Source organism: Drosophila biarmipes, chromosome 3L (genome assembly GCF_025231255.1).
Source record: "Drosophila biarmipes strain raj3 chromosome 3L, RU_DBia_V1.1, whole genome shotgun sequence".
NCBI classification, from domain to species: Eukaryota; Metazoa; Arthropoda; class Insecta; order Diptera; family Drosophilidae; genus Drosophila; species Drosophila biarmipes.
Window position 1 is genome coordinate 9864429 of NC_066613.1, and position 22923 is coordinate 9887351.

General features: G+C 37.7%; 2 protein-coding genes across 2 annotated transcripts; both read left to right on the plus strand.

The window, feature by feature from the left end:
- Positions 1-5456: 5456 nt before the first annotated feature.
- Positions 5457-12136, plus strand: LOC108028769 (uncharacterized). The gene is made up of 3 exons (XM_017100744.3): positions 5457-6081; positions 10056-10257; positions 11645-12136. The coding sequence occupies exons 1-3, from the start codon at positions 5850-5852 to the stop codon at positions 11829-11831; spliced, it is 621 nt and encodes a 206-aa protein (XP_016956233.1). The 5' UTR covers positions 5457-5849; the 3' UTR covers positions 11832-12136.
- Positions 12137-16673: 4537 nt separating this feature from the next.
- On the plus strand, positions 16674-21915 carry LOC108028078 (uncharacterized). Its single transcript, XM_017099721.3, has 3 exons — positions 16674-16977; positions 18289-18505; positions 21167-21915. The coding sequence occupies exons 1-3, from the start codon at positions 16770-16772 to the stop codon at positions 21324-21326; spliced, it is 585 nt and encodes a 194-aa protein (XP_016955210.1). The 5' UTR covers positions 16674-16769; the 3' UTR covers positions 21327-21915.
- Positions 21916-22923: the final 1008 nt, after the last annotated feature.

Below are 22923 nucleotides of genomic sequence, written 5' to 3' on the forward strand. Positions count from 1 at the left end.
AATTCCCTTATCTAATGGATGCCAATAAACAGCGATCCACACTCGCATGCGTGTGTATATCCTGGCAGGCATTTGAGGACATAATACAGTTATGCACCTGACAGGACCAAGAACATTGTCTCACACGGAAAATTAAAAGTGATGCGTGGCCACGAGGCGAGGTGGGGCTTTAATAGGGGAAGTTGCAGGGGCTTCTCGGGTTGATTTTGGCCGGGTGGAAGTGGGGATAAGGCAGTTCAAACTAATTTGAATTTATGCAGCAAAATGTTGACCACCCCGCTGAGTGCCCTCCTTTTCTTTGGGCATAATGGTTTAGGGGTCGGTAATGCAAATCCTAAATATATCTTGTAAAAAAAAACAACTTCATTTGCTTTATTAGGCCTAAACAGTTGGTCTTTCTCCTCAATCCATTTGTTGCATACTTGTTTTGCTCCACAAAAATCAAGAATGTTGTTTAGTTAAATGTAAATCCGACAAGCTTAAATTAAGTATTAAACAGTATTTTTTTTTCATTATAAATACTCGTAGATAAGTAACGAGTGTTGAGAATGCATAATTAATGTAAATCTTAAGAAGCAAGTTACCAAAATGATGATGGTACATAAAACTTTGATTCTTCATTGCAATGGCAACCTTAGGACACCATTTTTTTTATATGGTATCTAAAATATATTTTTTGAGATTATAAATGAATTATTAAAAAAAAGAAAATACTTTTAATGGGATTTATTTTTATACTTTGTCTTGGATATTTTATTAAGCATTTTTTATTGGAAAATATAAAAATATATCCAAATATATAAAAAATGGAATCTTTAACTATATTTAAATTTAAGTTTTCTATGATTTTTTTTTATTATTTTTTTCTTCTTGCATAGCCTTGTTTTATTGGTACACTTAAAGACATTTATTTTTAATAGTTGTGTTGGTAAGAGTATTTACTTGTGGAAACCTTTTGAGCCTGATTTCCCCCGTTATTGTTGTTTGTGGGCATTGCTGTTCTGTAATTAAACTGCATATTATCAGCCACGACACTCACACATGCCTTCAACCACTCAACTGAGGCATTTCCACCCACCCACAAGGACCACATAATTATGCAGACATTGCCAAGGCGTGGGTGGGATCGGGCTCGGAAGGGTCAGGAAAGGCCGTGGAACGGACCGCCCAGCTGTCACTTTGTGTTCTGCTTTTGTGTAAAATTTAATTTGGCTACATTTAATTATTGTTTATGTACGGCTTGTATGTGTCGCTGTCGCTGCCATCGAATATTGTCATATTATAAACAATGATAATTTGCCAAATGCGAGGCGATTGGCTAATAGATATCTGCTAGTATCTCCACCTCTAAGACCAAGCCAACCGAGCCAAGCCCAAAGGGCAAACCGCATGCTCGCCAATAGTAACACTTCGAAAAAAACCAAACTTATTCTCTAAAATGAAATAAATTATCTTTTTATAATTTTTATAAATATTTATAATGGTTTTGGATTTTTTAGTTACGTTAAATTTTTCATTTAAGAAATATATTTTTTTAGATATTAGTTCGTGGTAAGAAGTGCAAAATCTTACTTATATAGTTAAAAATGTAATTTTTTTAAATTAATATTGTTTTATTATATACATTTTTTAAATAAATAGGCTTAAAAGATAGATATTGTTTTATGTCACAGCATATTTTTGCAGTGCCCTCGTGCACTAATCGCATGTTGTGTCAACATTAATCGCTTCAAATTTAATTTCACAATTAAATGCAAAGACGCGACGCGTTTAGCATAAATTAACCAGGCTGTAAATGGAAGCCGCGGGCGGTGTCTTTCACTTCTGCTCCTGCTCCTGCGGTCTCGGCTATTTTCCCGAGGTGTTTGAGGCGGTTTTAGCCCGGACCGCCCTTCCTAATGAAGTTAAAAATGCAAACCCCCCAAGACTCGGCTGCTGCTTCCGTTTCCGCTTCTTCGAGGGGGTGAGTTCTTCATAGGTTGGCTTAATTCGCGTATTTATTGCTTCAACTTAATTTAATTGACAACCCAATCCAAGGATTCATTAAGCTCGGGGAATTAAATGTCTTTAATTATCGAATGTTGATTCAATTAAATCAAATATGCCTATTGAAACTCATTACTATAATTTTTGTAGAAGGCACGTTTTCTACACAAGCAGTTTAATAAAAAACATATTGAATTACTGAAGTACAAAAGAAGTATTTTTAAAAATATATTTTTATTTACAACATTTAAAGTACCTTTTAATGAAGGTGTTTTTTATTTTATCTAATAGACCGGAAAGTTTTCTTCACTCTTTTCCTATAATAACAAACAGCCAACTCGTTTTGCCATTTCATGTACAATAAGATAAAAATAAATAAAATCGATTCAATTGGCTTTCATAAAAATCTATTGTCATATCTTCATTGTGAGCTCAGTAAAGAACCTGTTTATATGTCCCACTAACTCAGTTAACAGCTTGTCCCAATAATTTTCCATTTATAAAACTCTTTTGAAGCCAACTCAATGTACATGAATATTTTTATTACTTTTTAATCTGGAGAGGTCAAGCTTTGGAAATAATTAAGATTAAAGTAGCTTAGACAAAATTTTTCAGATTTTCAAGTTCCTCCTGCAATTTAGTGAGTTACCTCCATAATGCAGAGGAACAGATTTAATTTTAAAACCAGTTAGTTAAACTGACCCAGCAGCAATGCAAAAAAGCTGCAATCTGAACAATCTTAACTTACTTTTTCTCCCCACTAAAACCTCTAATATTCAATCATGATATTTATCACAACCATAACGATGTGCCAACATTTTGCATTTCCTACTGGAACCTTAAACTTAATCTTCGTCATCTGGCCTAAAGGTTTAGGCGGCTTTAATAAAGTCAAAATAATAATTTTATATTACTTTTTTAAGCCCCATGCTTGGCTGCCCCGTCAGTAATGAAGTCTTTTTTCTCTTTTCCACAACGCGTTTTTGTTGGATTTTCGATGCTTAACCTTCGAGGCGCAAGATGTTTTGTATAAACTAGTACTTACGTACATATTTCTTTCCACATACTCTTTTTGATAGTAAGGTGAATAGGTTAGGTCTTCAAACAAAAAAGGTATATATAATTGATGTTTTGTAAGTAAAACTTTTAAGTAAAAACAAAATGTTTAAAAACCTTTAAGCTGGGTAAGTTTAGACTGTTTATGGAACTAAAGTGTTAATAAAACGTAATAATTAAAGATTTATATTTTATATAAATTTAAAAATAACTACAATTTATTTTTACTTGTAAATCTTTAATTTTAAAATTGTCCAAGCTTAGCTAATAACTGTCCAACACTTTAGGGTATTTTAAGTTCGACTAATCCAAAGAGTTTTGACGGTGTAGTTTTTTGGACAGGGCGTTGTTGCAACTGAAGGACAGCGGCAACTGCAGTTTGAAGGCAAGCAAAACAAATGAATTCTGGGAGACGAAGTCGAAGCGGGGTGAATACTTTTTGCAGCTGTTCTGAACGGAGTTTCCAGTGGCACAGAGAACACTCAATTACCCCTTACAACTTGTTACCTCACCTCAACTTGTTAGCTCCATTTCTTGGTGCTGCACTTTAAATAAAAAGTTAAATTATAACTGATAAATTATAACTGAAAATAACCAATTGAAATATATATTAAATTATGGTTGTGAATTTCCCCTTCCACAAGAATTTTATTTGTTTAAATATTAAAAAATGTTCTAAATAATATTTATTTTCTTTGCGTTTGCAGAAATTTGAAATGGAACTCTCAATAACAGCTAACAACATATGGTTTGGAACTTCCTTTAAAATCCTTTATAATTTACTTTTTATTTTTAAAGAACCTAATAATTTTTTTTGGCAACTGGTCAACCTCACGACTGCCGTTAGCAATGGCAATTGCCTCGATTTCTCGACGGTTGCACTTCGCTTGACTGCAATTTGGCCAAGTTAAGCAGGGGAAAAAGTTGTCGCTGTTCTTGTTGTTACCTTTAATTTGAGTACGTTTCGGTGCTGTTTTTTATCATGTTTTTTTGGGTGATTGTTGGCCACGGCTAAGTCACGTTCCGATTGCGCATTTATTGCGCTTAACTTGCCGTCCGGTTGGTTAGGTTTCGTGGCCAAAACGTCTCTTTCCATTTGCTGGCTCCTTTTTTTGGCAATTGCAACATTTGGCTGCCTGGCGTCTCTACATTAACTGGCAGGGTAGGGCGGGCTTTTATTATGTTTAACTGCACTGAACTGTGGGCCTCGTCAGCAGAACCATAAATCTGTCAGCGATCGTCCTATGACCTTTCTACCTGCTCGATGACCGCTCAAATTGCTGTCCTAGGGATCGTAAATAAATGTAAATTGGGGAAGTAGTTTCAATATTTACAGTGACCCTAAGTGGCCTACGTGACGGGCACGCGACTTATGTGGTGCATTAGCTAGGAATGTGGATTCCCTATTCTGGTTTAAGCTTATAATTGAGGTATTTTGTAAAAAACAGCGAAAAACGGATATTTTTGTATGAGGTAAAGGATCGGAATAACAGAACTCATATTTATAAAGGGTATCTGGTATACCTTTTTTTTGGCAGTTGTTCTACGCACATGTAGCACATAATTTTTCTCTGGAAAATGAGAAGGATCTGCACAGGTGCCATCTATAGTTCAGTTTATTAGTTATGTACATCACCTTACATATTACGCAATGCATATAAATAAGGCTTAAGTGCAAAAATAAATATTAAATTAAATTAAATATTTATAAATATTCATATTTTGAATTCACGAAATTTTAAAGTCCGAAATACAAATATGTATATAAAATAGTCCATCTAGTCCACCTCTTAACAATATGATTCCGCTTTAGCAAGAAATTTACTTTAATCATTTAAAATTAGTGTTAATTTCTGTACCATTACATGATATATTTATTTAAATAATTTACTTTCTGTGTTTATATTTGATTCATATCATTTATAGCTGCGACTCAGGTGGTCTGCTTATCTTTCGACCTCTTTACACTCCAATCGCTCAAGGAATTTCATACCACATTTCTGCAAACTAAGTTGGCCGTAATTCCCTGCCTGAGGTCGTTAGCCCGTTCGGGTAATCGAACCTGCAAGTCGCCCAGTTTAAGCGAGTTTATATGTGTATAAGACTACCAGGCTACGTGTGTAAGTAAGTGACTTGTGCTGGCTTTAATCAAACCTTTTCTTAGCCAAGTGATGGACAGTTGTGGTTTCGCCTGGCCACAGACAATTAGCACCACCGCTGGCAGTACAGTGGGTGCTAAAGGGCACGCACCGCTCTCCGACCAAGTAAGCGCGGGTCTCTGGGAGAGTATCTCACGAATAGCTGCACCGCACCAGGGTAACATTTTTACCTGATCTTACTCTCCAGCTGTATTCGCTCTCTCTCCCGATCAGCTGATCGCCTGGGCCCAGCTTTGGTGTTATATCTGAGACCCGCTTCAGTTCAGTGGCACTGCAACTTCTGGCCGAATCGGACGTATCTTCGCATCTCGTACTACCTGTGGCTGTCGCGTGTGCTAGCTGTATCTTGTATCTGTATTTCGGCTTTACAGTTACTAACGAGTTATGTGCGCTTGAATGCCAAATTTAATTGCCGCTCTTTGCATGTTCGTCAGCAGTAATTTTAAAACATTTTCGAAAAGCGAGTAAAAACTACTTTCGTTTTCCCCCCGTAACTTTCCTTTTTCTTGCTCGTCGTCGGCTTGCCATTGAAAAAAGTGTCAAAAGCCAGGTGCTAACAACCCAAAAAAGAGTTGATATACTTACTACGGCAAAAGGTGTAGCTGGAAAAAATTGTGAAACGCGTGTGAATTGATCAATTTTTGGATTATGGCCATCATGGACACTGCCTGGCGTTGTCGCCTCATGATCTTTGGCGTCGTCTCCCTGCTGCTGGTGGGCGATCTTTTTGGCTATGGCGGCGGCATGAAGTCCAACCACCCCAATCCGCACGCTGTGCGCTCGGGGGGCGGGTCGGGGGCGGGCGGTGCCCCGACGGGTCCGGCGGCTGCGGCGGCCAGCAAGTTCCAGTCGAAGAATGCCGAAATCGATATAACTGAAGGTTAGTCTTGCCATTTATCCCATCTCGTTTTTAAGCAATTTTGCCATTTTTCATTGACAAAATGTTTTACTCGCCTGGCATTGCCACATTTTGGGATTTCGGTATTGAGTTTCGGACACACAGTAGACCAGCAATGTGGTAAACAGCCTAATATTGAACTTTTTATTTTGACTTTAATTTTATTTTTCTTTTTTGTTGTGTACAACGTACATAATAAAATTTTAATTTGTAATTACTTATTACACTTGATAGTCTCCATTTTTTTACATAACAAAATTTAATACATTTTTTTTAAAGTTTCAGTGAAAAATAAAAATAATAAATCGAAGAATTTTTTATAATAAAAACACCATTTATCAAAATCAGTTGTATCGATCACCCAACTCAAATCAAATGCTTTATAGGAATTTTTACTTAAGTTGTTTGTTATACCATACATTTTTGTTGTATTTGGTCGTATCAAGGCTAATTTCGCTTTATAAATGGAGGCTTACTTTTAAAGTGCTGGAGGCACGTGTAAACCTTGATTCGGGCTTAAATGTTTAATTGCGTTTTTTGTTGGTGGCTCGGTAGGTGAAAACCGGAACCGAGCTCGGGGAGACTACATACAATTGTTTATTACACACGTGTAGGTCAACTTTAAAGATAATGTTGTCGGTTTGGGAAATACATTTGAGTCTCTATAAATCAAAATTTTACTTACAATACAATCTGTAAATGGTTTTTTTATTTTGTGAGCACTTAAATATTTTTGTCTAATGATGCGGGCATTACGAATAAAGTAGAATAGAATTACTAGTACATTAGGGTAATGATTTAAAAAAATTTCCTAGGAAATGTTCCGAAAACTTAAGTACCCAAAAATTACCTAAAGTTGAATGTTGTCTGGCATATTAAGCAGATACACCAGACAGAAAAAGTTTCCATTAACTACAAAAAAGTCATTAAGTTTTTTTATGATCATGCTTTGGACGAAAGTGATTTCATTACTCCAGTACTTCATTTGAATTGCTAGACTGATGGAAAGTAATCTTTATTGGCAATAACTATTCAAACAAAATGTTTAAAAATTTTATAAGTTACCTGGAACGTACCTAAGTAACATAAAATTACGTAAGAACTTGGTAAGAAATTAATTATATGCGACTTTTTGCAATGCATTTCTGTGCAAAATGTAAGCATTCGATCAAAAGTCCATAAACTATCCACACATTATTATTCAACACTACCAAAGTTCATGTTCAAATCGATCGTTCAAGAGCTTTCAAAGGCGATTCGAATACACTTCTTCGCCTCCACTTTCTCGTTGATTTGCATACACAATATCGAACCCTATTGTATGACATAACATTTGGGCATTGCACAACAAAAGTCGTGGCGAAACCGGAAAAGATACCCGAACGAATGTGAGTGGAGACAATAAAACTTTAACAAAATCAAAGGAAAGTCGAGAGTTCGGTGCATATGGGGATTTAGCTTAAATTAAACCGACCAGGAAATGGAATACGAAGGGAAGTATTAAAATACATCAGACCCAGGGCATTAAAAGATCTATTGGGGTCCCAACACAATGTTAAAACCTAAGCTATTCTTTGTTACCTAAATTTTGACCTTACTTTGAAGGCTTTACTTGGCAATCTCAACCAAAACAAATTCTCAGGCTGTTTTCTAATCTTTAAAACGTTAACAATATGTTGTCGACATGTTCTTTAAAAAGCATAACAATTGAGTTACACATCTTAAGCATAATTTAAATTTATCTACAAAATTTGTTTAAATTGTATATTAAATATAAGCATAATAATAGAAAAATGTACTAATTTATTATTCTCACATTAAAATCAACAAAATTAGTTTAAATTGTTTATTAAATATAAGCATAATAATAGAAAAATGTACTAATTTATTATTCTCATATTAAAACCCATCCAATCCCAGTATTACAAGTAAGAGAAATAAACCCCAGACCATTTCGCAGTTCATTAAGATGGCTGAACCATCTCGAAGTCATTGGAAGTGGGTATTTCTTTTGTCTTTCTCGAGGTGAAAGTGGAAAAATGCCAAGCAAATAAACTTGATGTAATAAAACTCCAAGCGAACAAGTTTTCGCTTTGCATCTTGGGAGAGGGTCTTAAATTGCATCCGAACTTTCCCAGAGAGTGGCAGTTCATTAGCGTGGGCCAGGTCCAAAAGTTGCGGGCAAATAGGGTTTTTCGCTCAGTATTCCACCTTCGTAAGCGGTGTCTAGACAAAACCGCTGCCACTATTTAAACTCAAAGTTCATTATTCTGGCTTGCTACCTCGAACAGGAAGTGATGAAAACTTGACTTGATTTGTGACATTTAATTTGTCGAACCAAGCCAAGACGCCGACTGGGCTTTGGGAACTATTCAGCCATATGTTAACCCCCAACCGGTTCCGATTCCCGACGTAATCCGTTCCATCTGAAGAAGTTGTCTGCGCCAGAACGAGTTCAACGGAAACCGAGAGTGAAGCTGATAATATCTGGCGTTTGTGTTCACGTTTATCGCCTGTAAACGCCATTCACTCCATAGAGATACGTCACGTGCCCTTCCCAATCTTGCCCAAAGCTGGTGGAAATTATTTGAATCGACAATTTCGGTTTCTTTCCACGTCTCTCTCTCTTGGCCAAAAAAATAATAAGATACAAAACAAAGATACACTTTGCCGCAACCTTTAGCTGATGAATGCAGTGCGTGATAAACATGCCGAGCTTGCACATCCATTTGTATTTATTTCCATTCAATTACGTGCACTTGGAAAGCAAATTGATTCCGTCGAAGGGGCCAACTTAATTGACTCTATATTGGGGGGTCGCACAAGAACTGCATTTTTAGCAGCTTAAAAGTCAGGTTCATCGATTTTCGGAGTTTGCCCAATAAATTTAAATGTACATATATATATCATATAATACACAAATCACTTTCAAATATGGTTTAAAAATATATTTTGTGAACATATTTGTGTTTATTATATCATTAAAAATTCTCAAAGTCCAATCTACATAAAAACAACCCATAGCTCTGAACTTTAATTGTCTAATAACGTAATTAACATATATAATAATATATTATTTTTATCAATAATAATGTATTAGAATTTATTAGTTCTATTATCTGTTCTAGAAACGAGTTAACGGAAAAACGAGAATGCCAAGCAAAACACTGCCAAATATATATGTATACCATTTTATTTCTAAAAACCTAACAATAAATCCAGCTGAGTCATGCCTGACTGCATTTCTTCGAAGTCGAGTTAGTGAAAAGACAAGGGGCATAAATTAAAATACTTGTTATCAGTAAGGAACAGATTGGGTTTGGATTTTCACGCCGCGATAGGGTTTTGCATCGGTTCCGCATTCAAAGTCAAAGATCCGACAAACCCGCCTTAGATGGCGGCATAATGGCATAATGAATATTCGACCGGAGACCATAATTAATAAAACTGAGCGTTGAATGACTGAACAAATATTCAAAGTAAAGTTCAACGCATCGACTTGGCCTTGTTCGGGGCACGGAGTTCGCAACAGCTGATCGACCGCATATAGCCAAATAAATATTTGGCTTACTCACCACTCGAAAAAATTAAACAGAATTCGTTCTGTTTATAGCGCTTTTCACACTCTCAATTTCTACGTGTATTTGACTGCCTGCATATTTGCCCCATTGCCTACAAGTGGTTGCCTCTTGTTGACAATTTGCTCTGAGCCTCTATTAGTCATCGGTTGTTTTAGCCTTAGATTTGGCAACCTTGGACCTGGGATCTCCGATCTCGCCTCTCCCCCAATAAATTGTTTTGAGATTTGCGCAGTTCCCGAAATCTTAATTTGAAAGCAGTTTGCCATGCAAATGAGCGCCAGCGAGTAAAACAAAAACCAAATGTCAAATTCGAGTGGGGCCAGCCCCCCAATTTATGTGACCGCATGCCTAACTTATTGTGTTTTGTTATTCCAGAGCACGATTTCAATGAGTTCTCAGCGGCGGCCCAGTCCCTGAAGCCGGGCATGGCAGTGGTTACCGGGGCGAGCCTGAAGACCAAGTCCCAGCTGACGGACACCATCAAGGAGTCGTGTCTGCCGAAGATGCTCTGCGAACTGGCCTCCAAGCCGGACTACCAGCTCAGCGAGAAGGAGCGGGAACTGCTCAGACTGATCAGGTGAGTGGCAAACACAGGCAAACCTGAAATATGGAGCACAAACAAACCCATAAATAGCTTTAGAACGAGGTCTAGTAGAACACCTTTTGAAATATCTATATAGAAGCACACAAAAACTGGGATAATAATAATGTAGGAAACGGAATTCAAAGTAAGAATTAATTAATTAAATTAATTAACAATTTTTGATAAGAAATATCGTTAATATCAATATGATAATAAATATTTATTGAAGAGGTTAAAGGAACATAAGTTGAACCTAGTAAACTCAGTTCAATAGTCAAATAAATTTGCCAGCATAAGAAACTGAATATAAATGTCAGCAAACACTGCAAATTCATTAATCTATGGATGTTTAGACAACTTCTTGAAACCGGTTTGCAGTGACTTGACATCAACTAATTTTAGTTATCGATGAGAAATCCATTTATAATATATCTGACATTAAGCCAAGATTGTTAAAATAATTTAAAATGTTTCATGATTACCAAATACTTGTTTGTGCTTTGAAGGAAATATTATTATTTTTCATTAGTGTACAATTTTGGTAAATAAATATATTCAATCTTTATTATGAATATGCCATTTACTATAGTGTTTTCTTAAAAAAAACAAACCACATTTAAAAGTCCTCAGCTTAGATATTTTTTGGAGCATTTAACATTCGGTTTAAATTTAGCTTTTTAGCCAAGTACCCATTAAAAAAAAAGATTAAAAAACCTTTGCTACATTAGGTCTTTATATTCATTCTCTCTGATGTAAATACTTCTTTTGTACTGATTTGCTAGAGAATTTACGATCATTTGCCCGTTAAGTGCAACAAGTAGAACCAGTTGTTAGCCGATCTACCAAACATTTGCATACTCGACAGTTACGAAAGTTTCCCAACCGGTTTCGAAGGGTTCCAGTGCAGTTTTCTACAATTGCAGTCCATTAAATTCCTAATAACCACTTTTATTAACTGTTTGGAAGGTGACTCACAGACAGTTGGCCAATCTACCAGCAAAGTGCAGCACTTAGGGAAACAAAAGCGCTGTTTAGATGAGCTAAATGCGGCAACTATTTGAGATTGATCCCATGGATCAGTCGTAACCTACCTCAACTTCAGCTGTAACCTCGCACTTGAGACGAAGGTGAGCCGAGGCTACATTACATTAAAAGCCCGCCCAGTGTAGAGTTGAGTAAGTCGGCAGCAAGGTGAATGGCTGAGGCATTCTAGAATCGAGGTATACGAAAAAACTACCACTGAAAGCGAAACTTGGGCGAACTCCAAATGCGAGGGCAGGCGAAGCGTGAAATGATAATGGCTTATTATAATATTTAACATTTGCTCAGTTGTGCTCGGCTGTGGAGAGAAACTTCCGTCTAATGTGCCCCCTATTTGCAGATCCCCCACCATGCCCTGGATGATGAACATGCCGCCGAGCAAGTGGTACTTCGCGGCCCACATGGGCGAGCTGATGCGCCACACGGGCGACAACCTCAGCGGACCCATGGGATGCGCCAATCTGTGGCCCAACTGCCCCATCAGCTCCAAGAAGCTAATGAAGCTCAGCTACAAAGTGAGGGTCTAACCCTGGATCCGCAGCTCAAGTATTAGGTTTTAGGACGCCTCGACTTTTGTACCATATGTCTTCACCGTTGGATAACCCTACCCTGTAAATTAACTTAAATTTAGATTAGACCTTAGTCCCGACATGACTGAAGTGAATGTAGAACCGTACCCACTTGTATCCGTATCTTCTGGCTACGAGTCCTAGGTAGTGAGTAGTAATTACATAAGTGTGACTAGTCACGACCCGATCTAGCATTACGCCTAGCCTAAGTTCGATGCTCCTGTAATTGTTAATAAATTACACGTTTTGTGCATACTCCCTAATGACCTGCCTTAATCCATCTTAACTTTGCCGCGTCACCTTGGGGTGATTTGGGAAATGGCTTTGATAAAAAGCAGCAAGTTCATGTATGAACGGGTACGTATGTAATTGCTAGGAAGCGTTTGAGTTGCTGGCAATGAAATTGTATTTTTAGAAATTGTTGTGCAATGGAAGGTTGCCCCCGCCATTAAATGTGGCAACCTGCTAAACGGACTTTGTGATACATCATTGGCGTTGTCTGGGGAAACCTTATTGGGGCATTATAATTGTGTTTTAAGTTGGGTTCACATGCTAACTTTTATAGGAAATGAGCAGACAAGGGGAATTAATTGGCGGGAACGAAAGGTAAGTATATGAATTTTTATATAATATTTAAGTGTGCATTCCAGCGAGACTAATTGAAACTCTAATCAACATTTTGAACCACATACAAATAGCAAAAGCCAACAAAAAATACTTAAAAGACGTACGATATGCTGCGATTGCAGTCCTCGTAGAAAAATTAAAAGTACAACATCCTTAAAACGTCAAAATATGTTTCGAAACATTTAAATATTAACCAAGTCATTGAAAAATAAAAAAAATAGATAAAAAAATTTAGTTTCAAATCATTTTATAAATTAAATATTAAATTTGTGAACTTTATGGCAATAAAATGTTAATTAATTAACATAATTTTAACTCTTGTTGGCTTTTATTTTTTCGGCGTGGATTTATAGACAGAAACATATATCATGTATCAGATTTGAGACAGACAGTAAAATGCTTAAATAAATTTCAAACTGCATATTTTAGAATAATTAATATTGACACTATTTGTATTATTTATACAGCAAAACAAATAGCTGTTCACATTTGATTAGTAAATAGGTGTCAAAGCACAAATATTCAGCGCATACTTTTGGGCGCCCTCCCAAAACGACATGTACCACACACCTTGAATAAAAAACCAACAACGAACATTTTAGTGCACACTTTAAATGCAAATTCGATTAACTCAATGGCATTGTGCAAAAAAATTGGAATATATTTCGCTTTGTTTACAATTGTTTCTCTGATGGATCGCGTATTCCGAGCACAGTTCACAAAAATACGAATGGTTAGGCATTCGGGTGAAATTGACGGATTATGACAAAAATATTTATGGCCGCATTAAAAAAAACTCTAGAAAGTAAACAAAAACAATACAGTATTTTTAGATTTTTCACTAATGCATAAATCAGTCACTGACACAGAGCAGTAAATAATGCGAATCCATGATGGGAGTGAAAATGAGAATTGAAAATCGAATCCTAATTGAAATTCCGATTACAAACACGTTCGATTTGGCAACGAATTTGGCCAGAAATTGCACAAAGCGTACAAAACAATAAAAGTCAACATATTCGTAATATCAAACAGAAATTGGGTCAGATTTGTTTAACCGTTTCAGCATTTTAGCTGTTGTTACGCTAGTTGTTGTAGTTGCGTGTTCCAGTGCGCAACTTTCATTGTTTGGCATGGCCCAAATTTCGTGTTTGGCCTAAGCCCGGCTCGATTTCTGCTTTTGGCCTGACGTTTGACAAGTTGTTTGGCTTATGCAACCCGGGGAGGGGGTGGCTGGGCGGCGGGAGGACAGGTGAACCAGGTGCAGTTGCATTGTCTCAGACTTCTGTCAGCGGCTGGTTTCTGGCTTTCGCTTAATAATTTCCGCATACTTGGCACACCGAAAATGAAAGCGAAGTTTCGGCAGCAGCTCTTGCATCAACGAATCTTAAATACCCTAAAAACTAAAGGTGCTGTGGTTCAAATCCTTGAGAACAGACAATGAAAAGCTTCAAAAAACAATGTCCCAACGTTTTTTGGTCCAATATAACCTTTAATCCTGAAAAATAATTTTAAAATCAATCAAAAACATTTCGATTCTTCTGAAAAAAACGTTAGAATAAGTATTTTTATAGCATAACTTAGATTAAATAATAATAAATAAATGAACATAAATAGACGTCAAATTTTATATTTTATATATATATATATTTGTATATTTCTTACATTTTATTGGTAAAAAATGTATTCATAAAATCATAATTCAATTTAAAGGTAAACTAATTTTGTTTTTGTAAAAAATCGGACATTTCGATTTCACATAAAATCCAACGCCAAATGATAAATAAATTAGCATTTCATTAGGCCATTTCAAAGACCTAATGAGAGGGTGTACCATGCCTAATGAGAGGGTGTAGCTTTTAAATGCATGATGAGAGGGCGTAAATATTAAAATCCTTCACCACTTCAGGGGAACTGGAAAACACGAAAATGTTCCACTGCAAATGTTGCACTTCCCAACACACTTTCCTACTTCACACCAAGAAAAAGCATAACGGAGGAGAAAATCAAGTGTGCGGTTGATGTGCATAAAGTGAAAGACAAACTTTGAATCAGTGGCGGGGAAAAGCGAATTTCCCGCAGCGGTAGTTGGAGCGTTTGGAACTGAGCGCCGCTCGGCAGTCTCCACTGTGGGTTGCGCAACTCCCAAGCTGGCTACGTGATCTGGTCGAGGTGTTTCCAAACGGGTCCCGGCGACTTGGCCAACTGACTGATTGAACCACTCTTGGATGGACGGTTGCCTTCGGTAAATTATTCTTATTAGTGCGGTCTCATTGCATCTGCACAGTTACTCAAAGTGGTTTTCCTCGGTACTTAATTTACTTCCCACTTCACTTTTCTCTGGGTGTTAGCCTGGCCAAAGACACGTGCTCCCCGGCGCTGTTTTGATAACTGATTTGACAAACACGAGCGTAGGCATTCAGTTAACTTCAGCGGTGATAATTAGCAGAGCCGACAAGGTGGATGCTGAATGGCCGTATTGGCAGCTAGAAATGACACTTTTTTTGGAACTAGTTCAAATAAAAAATGTTATTTGACTATAATTCATAGAACTTTTAATATTTTAATATTAATTATTATTAATATTTATATAAATACAAATAGATATAAACTTTAGCTTAAAAGGGTTTTAATAACCACAACAAGGGTCTCATACTATTTTTTTATAGAAGAGTCCCAAACTTCTTCAGCTCTGACAGGCACAATCGATCTTATCTTTTTAACAATCGTTAGTTTTTTTTAGCAATTTTTTTTATAAAATATGTTAGGAAAATAAATGTATTGTTCACGAAAATTTAACTTAGTTTTAACTTTCTGTGACTTATAATAAGATAGGACAATAACAGGACATTGAGAAACCGGCTTTAGATATCATCTTAAGAACATCTAAATAACCAGCTCTTGTTAAATATAACTTATTATTACTAATTATTTTGTTCACCTCAAAGTTCCACCTGTTGCTAGTTAACAGACCTAGCCGTTTAACCCTCAACCCAAACTTAAACCCAGGCGAAACGAATTGCTCAAATCACTTGCTAGCCCATACGTATAGGAAATCTTGCACTTCGTATGGTAGTCACCCAGGTAACACCTAACGGAAATGAGGTAATTGATATGCAAGCCAAACGCCAAACCCAAAATAAAACCGCAGAAGTAAAGAGCAATGAAGGAAACCCCGACGAGCCAGAGCGAGTGCCCAGACACTTGGTTGAAAGATTTCATAACTTTTGATAATTGCAAAGTCGACGACAGGAACCACAGAGACAGTGATATTTGGTCGGGGGGCTTTGGGTCTAGAGAGAGAGCGTAGAGCCTAGGCTGCGCCCTCCGCTTAGTGGGCCTCACTTTCACTTACTGGTCTTGTCTTCGGCTTCCGCACGAAACTTGGTCAAAATGCAAAACAAACTTGGCCCGCAAAAACCCGAAACAGGCAGTGGCGTCGAATGGGGGATGGGAATGTAAATAAAGCAGTATATAAAAACAAAAAAAATCATACATTATTTTTTGAGATTTTAATTTAGTATTATTATATACAAAAAATTAACTGTTCTTTAAAATGTAAAGAAATCAAGCAAGGTGAATTTGAACTACATACATCATTAAGCTATTAAAGCAAAGGTTAAATTAAAATATTTACCAAAGGTTACATTAATGTATTATCCAAAGGTTAAATAAAAATATAACCTAAAGGTTAAATCAAAACATTAACCAACGGTCAAGTTTTTTTTTATAATACATTTTTTGTTTTTTAACACAGTTCCTATTTTGACCTAAAATATACTTTTATCTTCATTTACTTGTTTTCAAAATATTTTCAAAACTCAGTAAAAAAAGTAGTCTGCCATTTACCCCTTCATGTCTTTTTCTATCTTCTAAATATTTCAAGATCCTCATAACCTAATAATAATAACAAAAGTGACAAAATAATTCAGGGAAAGTAGATCCCCACCTTATCCACGACGTCACTGGATTCGAAAACCCACACATGGGAGTGTAGCTTTACACAACAAGTGATTTCTGGGGGCCTACACTTGAGGTTCGGCCAGCGACTCTCGGTCTCCGCTTCTCTTTGTTTACGTTTGCGTTAACGTTCAAGTTAACGTCTGGTTTATTTTTTAAGCTGCGCTTTGGCGGCTTTTGGCGTCCGCAGGTCGCTTCAGTCGTTCCAAGACTTCAAGCGCACCAAGTCGCCTGCCACTCCACTCGAAAACTCGAACCGCTCGGGATCGGATACTAGTGGTATTACGCCAGTGGTATTATTCGGCGGCCATGAATCTGCGGTATATCTGCACTGTCGCCCTCGTGCCGACGCTCTGCGTGCTGCTGGTGCTTCTGCTGGAGTTCGTGGAGGAGGGCCTGGCCCAGAGCTCCGATCCACTGTTCGAGCTCCCCGTCCAGTTGGTCGGATTCCCCGTAATCGTGCTCTCCGTCCGCCTTTCCCAGTTCGCCAAGAAGCTGGCCTACTCCCTCAGTCCCAGTAAGTCTGGCGCCCCTCGCAATCAGCTTTTAATTTCTTTTGTCCGTCGAGTGAAAGTTGAAAATCTGCTGTGCATAAATTAAGTGTTTTGCATTGTTAAAATCAGTGCAGGAATTCGATGAGCAGATTTCCAAAATTAATCCATCGAAATTTTGGCCAGCGGCTGGTCGAAATGTTGTTATTTCCGCTCAAGTGAGCTTTGGAGTTCATATTATGCATATTACAAACTTGGAAAAGTAGTCCGGCTGAAACCTTCTATTGTTACGAGGTTACACAATATTTTATGTATTTTGTAAAGGTATTAAAGGTAGTCGGGATTAAATGATTCTTGATTGCCTTACAAGCACATTCAAAATCGTTGATACTATGGTTGCAAAACCAGGAATAAAATGCATTTTTTTATATCTTTTTTTACCACATTTAATATTTTTTTTGTATAATTTCTCTATTCTAAACATCAAACAAAAATAATTTAAGGACACATTGTTTACATCTTTTTACCTGGGCTTATCTTTCATCCCTGATTAAAGGTATTTAGTAGTAACAAATTATTATTCAAAACAATCTGCAACTTTCAGAGGCCTGAATATCTATTATCGACTCACAGTTGATTAAGTATTACTACATTTTAGACCTATGTAATTTCGGTATTTGTTAATGTAAAATCCAAATATCGCTTAAGACCTTTTACCCGACCCATTTGCTAAATGTGTGTCTATTGCTGATTGTTGTGACTCGTTGCTCATTGCGTTGGTCCGTAAAAACCTGATCTGCAAGTGCGATGACAAAAGCGGCTGCCAACCATCGTGCTCGTCCACAAAATGCGAAAATGGGGTCAAGGCTGTCGCCAGCCAGTGGCGTCAACCATAACAAGTGCCACCGCTCCGCGAAGCCGGAAACTAAATATCGGAGAGAGGCAGCACGATGTTGACAGCTGAGCCGATAAGCTTCAGGCATGAGTAACCAGGGAAATACCCCAAATCAAAATAATTGAACGAACTTTTTGGCCAGCTTTAAAGCTTTAGCAGAGAAAGAAAGCAGAGAAGGGAATATCTTTGAGGAAGGTGTGATGTCTATTAGATCAATAACCTTCCAACAATTAACATTAATACTATAATTTTTAATTAATATGTTAGCTATTAAGTAACTATTTAATTACTATCATAAGCTGTCTTAAAGCTATAATTAATCGTGAAATATTTGGATATCGGGATAGGCGTTTATAGCAGTAAAAGTATTAAGTACTTTATGCGTGTCGAAGAATCAAACCAAGAAGAATAATATTTAGTAACATACTTCTCTCTCCTACAGGTACCTATAGATCTCGCAGCAGGAGGGACGTAGCACACCCGCTGGCCCTTGACGCTGAGCTGGCCCAGAAGCAGATCATAGCTGAGTTCGGACCTCAAGCCTGCATTCTGGAGGAGCCGTGCCGCGTCCACGCCTCTCGACACTTGGGTAGTAGTGAAAGGCGGGTTCCCGGCGATGGAAGGGCAAAGCCACATGGCGCCTGGTCAGAGGTTTTGAGGTAGGTTTAAGATATGGTTAGGGTGAGGTAAATAAGAATAGGGATGGCTTATAATATAATAGTAATACAATTATTTTGTATTCGTTAGTGTTACGAAAAGAATTAATTAATAGAAAACTAATCAGAGTTTTTGCATTTATGGTGGTTTGTTAAAATATAAAAAAATGCATCTTCTTTATGTGTTGGTCTAGCTCCTTAAAACCAAAAATTGTAATACAAATTTAAAAAAGTCTTTATTTTTGTGGATATCATTATTGTAACTTATTTGTTTAAAAGCTTACCTAAATAGAGAGTTATAGGATTCATATTTATATTTCGTCAACCATCACTAATAATTTTCAAATCCCACCTGGATATGGTTTAATTTCCAGTTTAAGTTTTCATTTCCGGACTGGTTAATTTCTTTGATTCCTTTAACTATTTAAAACTTCTGTTTTCATTATCGTACATCCTACCCCCTCCACAGAACCACATCCCAGGGGTTGTGTTCCTGGTTATCATCATCGCCATCGAGTGCACCCCCATTTTCTCATCAAGGACAGCAGGGCTGACTTTATGGCAAATCACTCGACTCAAACTGGCAGTAACAACTTGAACTTCATTCGCTCCTGGTTCCATTTCTTTTCTGCGATTGCACTTCTTATGGCCACGTTTGCAGTTTGGCGCTGCTGCTGTTGTCATTTGGCAAATGAATGGCTTGTTTTTAGCTAAGGCAAAATGTTTTCCAATCAATTTTTATATCTCCTTGTTGTCGCTGTCTCATCCTGGAGTTCTCCGTTCGCCCATTGTCATTGGCATTGCTAACTCATCTGTGCATAATTTAATGTATCCTAGGGATCCCCGAGTTTAAAAGTGCATGTCACGACTTCGACTCCGACTTTGGCTTCTCCTTCGCCTTTGGATTTCAATTTGTAAGTTTACATAAATTTAGTTTGGCTGTCAGTTCCTGATGAGTTGGTTGCCCTCGCAGCTCCCCATTGTCATGGTAATGTTACAAGGCATTAAGTTATTCCTCTCACCCATCAAAAGTCCATGCTAACTGCTGTGATTCATAATTAATGCGCTTGTCTCGGCAGCATCTTCCTTGATTTTTTTACTGCCGTTTTTGTGCAATAAAAGAAAGGAAGCTTGGCTGGTCAGTGGTAGTAAAACATTTTTATTGTTGCCACCAGTTTCCATTTTGAAATACTGGCATTGCATTTAAGCTGGGCAGGACAAACAAAGGGCAGCTTAAAGAAAAGCTTCTTAGGGAGGTCCTCGTGCAGACGTGTCGTATGTGTAACATTTTCTTGTTTGGCATTCCTACATTTATTCTATTTAATATTTTGTGATATCGCAAAAAGGTTTCCACATGCATCTGACACTTTCACACTTAATGTGCAAAATGCTCAGCCCTTAACCCTCAACCCGCCCCAAAATGGGCAAAAGTTGTTTGGCCAACGTGTCAAGAGCAAATATTCAAAATTATTTTTGAAATGCTCGTCTGTCTGAGGAGCCCTCACCTTCATCCCTGACCTAGCCTGAGTTTCGTGTGGGTCTGGCTGTGATGTTTTCGTTTGGTTTTGGTTTTGTTTAGTTTTCGTTGCGCTGCAAATGTAATTGGCATTAGAAGAAAGTTCTGCAACTCGACGTGTTTTGTAATAATAAAATATGATTAAAGTTTTTGATTAAATTTATGCAAGTGCACAGTGGGGAATGGCATGCCGATGCTGGCTTTTCTCCAGGTTTGGTCAGTTTTTCCGACTCTTTGTTGCTGGCACTCGGCTTTTCCGGAGGGCATCTGCAGATGTGTTTGTTACCGAGTTGATTAAATTATGCCACTGCAGACGTGTGAAATTTCATCTGTCTATGGGTCCGCAGGTGGGAAGGAAAGGGTTCTTCGACAGAAAGGATGGTTATCACAAAGTAATCAGCAGGGTCCCGTCCAAAAGGGTACTTTTAATATATTTCATAAAGTCAGTGAGGCATGGGGCTTGCGTACTATAAATAAGTAAGTTAGTTAAAGGATATGAGGGGTTTTAGTTTAATAAAGGCGAGGATATTGTTGTAATGGGTGTGAAAATGTCACATGCACTTATGAAACCTATTTTCATTTCAATATAATGATTTTCCAAAGATTGCACATGAAAAAAGCCAGAAGAGTATGTTACAAAACATTAAACTCCCAAAACGTCTTATTAAATGACGAAAAAAATGTAGAAGACAGTACTATATATGGTGGTGTAATTATATTATTCAACTTGAATAGTTTTTTGCATGTCATATATATATCACTTTTAATAATTTAAGTACTATAAAGTTGCACAGCATATTCTGCATGCCCCATTGAGATTAAGCCTGGAAAAATTCCTGCAAACTAAAGTTAATTCTGCCCTGCTTGATACATATTGTTCATATTGTTTGGCTTCACCACCCCTCATAAGCACCCCCATAATACGAATAACCCAAGTGAAACCCACTCCAGAGCGAACACACTGCGCATTGTAAAGGAAAACTCTTCCTTTTGGGACTGCCGTTGAAAATTGCTTTTGTTTTTAACCCGGGGATGGAGCCTCTGTTGTTATGTGCATATTACCCACTTACTTATAAGTAATTATTTCTGTAATCCGCTTTCCGATGCCCCGCCTGCAACGTGCAACATGGATGTGCCACGACCAACAGGAACTACAAAGTGCAATCGGGCGTCAGTGGGATGAAACAATGGTACCTGCTGTCCCTGTTCATCGGCGATGCTGTCCGGGATGTGCCGCTCTGCAAGCACCTGGCCAAGAGGATGCCCTGTCCGGGAGTCGGACCTCTGCCGCCGCCCCAGCCACGATGAGGATCTGGTCGGTTCCACCTCCTCTGGGGGACTTCACATTAAGGGAGGAGGAGGAGCAGCATCCGGATGGAGTCCCCTTAGTCAGTCACATCGGACATCTTTGTTAATCATCCATCTTTCAGCACTCGCATCCCGCAGCCATGTGCTGTCCCCGTGCACCCCATCATTTTGTTGTACTTTTAGTTGCTTTTAAGGGTTTTAATTTAAACGAACGCCCGCCAACAGACGTAGGCGCTTAGATTTATGAGTAAGCAAATAAATAAAGAAACCAGCTGGAAAAAATCAACCCGAAATTTGTGTGTTCTATGCCAGGACATGTCTGGACTCCCTCAATTTTCCGCTCGGACAATGCATTTCCCGTTCCCCATTTCCTCGCCGACGGAAGGAGCAAAAAATTGATACTCCAAAGGGCGTGCAGCAAAAATTCTGGTTGCAACGCCACTCGCAATTTGTTGACGCAAGGCATTAAGATGCTGGGGAAGGGGAGCCCGAATATCCTGTACATGTTCTAGTTGGGCATATAGGGAAATTTCTTAAAGGCATACCGTATTAAATAAAAAGCAAAAATAGCTTAGAAAACCAAATTCAATTATTCAATTGTTTAATAATTCATTTACTCTCATATCAAGAACATAACTCAAAATAATTGTACAACATTTTGAGATGTTTTAGTTTATATTTCACAATCCAAGGGACAAACGTTTCTAAGACAAAATAAAATAAAATATATTTCTTTTTAAAAATCTATTGGACCAACTATAAGATTGAAATATAAAATAACTTTATCAGGTATCCTGCAACCATAATAAATTTGCCATTTACTTATCCTTAAATATAAGGTAAGTATTCTAAAAGCAAACCTAACAAAGTTAAAATCTAGGTGATACTTATAACAGACATCTAAAAACCAACCATCAGCTATTTCTTTTTCTTCATTTGGTTTCTTACTACCCCAACTGAAAACCAAAATATAAAAACAAATGTCGAGGTCTCGGTTTCTAAACCCAAACCCCGACTTAACAACCCTAAGCCTGTGTTTCCCATTTATTAACTCGTTGCATATGGTTTGCATACAAACGTTGGATGCTGTCGTCGTCCCGAGTGCTGTAAATAAAACAAGACGACAGCAACTGCAGCAGCAAATGTCGCTGGGAGCTTTCCTCTTCCACGGCAGCCATGGCAACCCTGGCCGCCTGGGCTGCACAAAAGTATGCTGCACTTTTTGCACTTTTGAATTTCTGTGCGATTTTCCTGCTGACAAACGTCCGACCGTTCGGGAAAACGCTGGCTGGAAAAAGGAATAAATTAAATTCTGGTTGCCCCTTAGGGATTCGACTAGCATTGATCCTGGATTCTCATTTAAGAAAGTTCTTGCTTAAATTTAAGTAAACCCTACCTAAGCGAAAAACGTTGTCATTGGGTAGCACTTCAAGAAATGACATGTTTTTATATTTATATTGATTTTTTAAGAACTTTAAGTCAAAAAAGGGGTATTTTGCCTTTCAGCACAAGTTCTTGGGGTATTTTCCTTGCTTATTTTTGCATTTCCATTATTGTCCGGGTTTATCACATTTAATTTTTCAAACTTATTCCCTGG